At 77.8% G+C, this 454-nt stretch overlaps 1 protein-coding gene across 1 annotated transcript in view; it reads left to right on the forward strand.

Moving 5' to 3' along the window:
• The window catches only part of MCTP1 (multiple C2 domains, transmembrane 1), a 342,368-nt gene that overhangs the window by 39,746 nt on the left and 302,168 nt on the right, over positions 1–454 (forward strand). Inside the window, exon 2 of the mRNA XM_014936839.1 lies at positions 5–439. Coding sequence (XP_014792325.1) covers positions 5–439 — 435 coding nt within the window. The remainder of the gene's footprint in view (positions 1–4; positions 440–454) is intronic.

Raw genomic sequence — 454 nt, forward strand, 5'->3', positions numbered from 1 at the left:
CGAGCGCCGCAGTGCGGACCCCCCGGCCCCGCCGGCGGCCGGCGGCAAGGGGGACCTGCCGGCCGGAGCCAAATGGAGCGGCTTCAAGCGGCGGCGGCAGGTGCTGGACCGCGTCTTCTCCTCCTCCCCGCCCAACCTCTGCTGCTCGGCCGCCGAGCAGCTGGAGCCGGGCGGCGAGTCCGGTTCCGCCCTGCGCCGGCTGCGGGAGCACCTGCTGCCCCAGGGCAAGGGCCCGCCGGCCGGCCGCAGGGAGGAGGCGGCGGCCGGCGGGGATGAGGGGGCCAAGGGCGGGAAGGAGGGGCGCCGTCCCGGGGCCCACCTGTCCCACCAGAAGAGCTCCTCGCTGCCCAGCACCGCCTGCCTGGAGCAGCTGCTGCAGGGCTCGCCCACCGCCGGCAGGAGGAAGGAGCAGCGGGAGGAGGACGGCGACGGCAGCGCGGTGAGTGAGTGGCGG

The sequence above is a fragment of the Calidris pugnax genome, unplaced genomic scaffold (genome assembly GCF_001431845.1).
Source record: "Calidris pugnax isolate Ruff unplaced genomic scaffold, ASM143184v1 scaffold40, whole genome shotgun sequence".
Taxonomy (NCBI): Eukaryota; Metazoa; Chordata; class Aves; order Charadriiformes; family Scolopacidae; genus Calidris; species Calidris pugnax.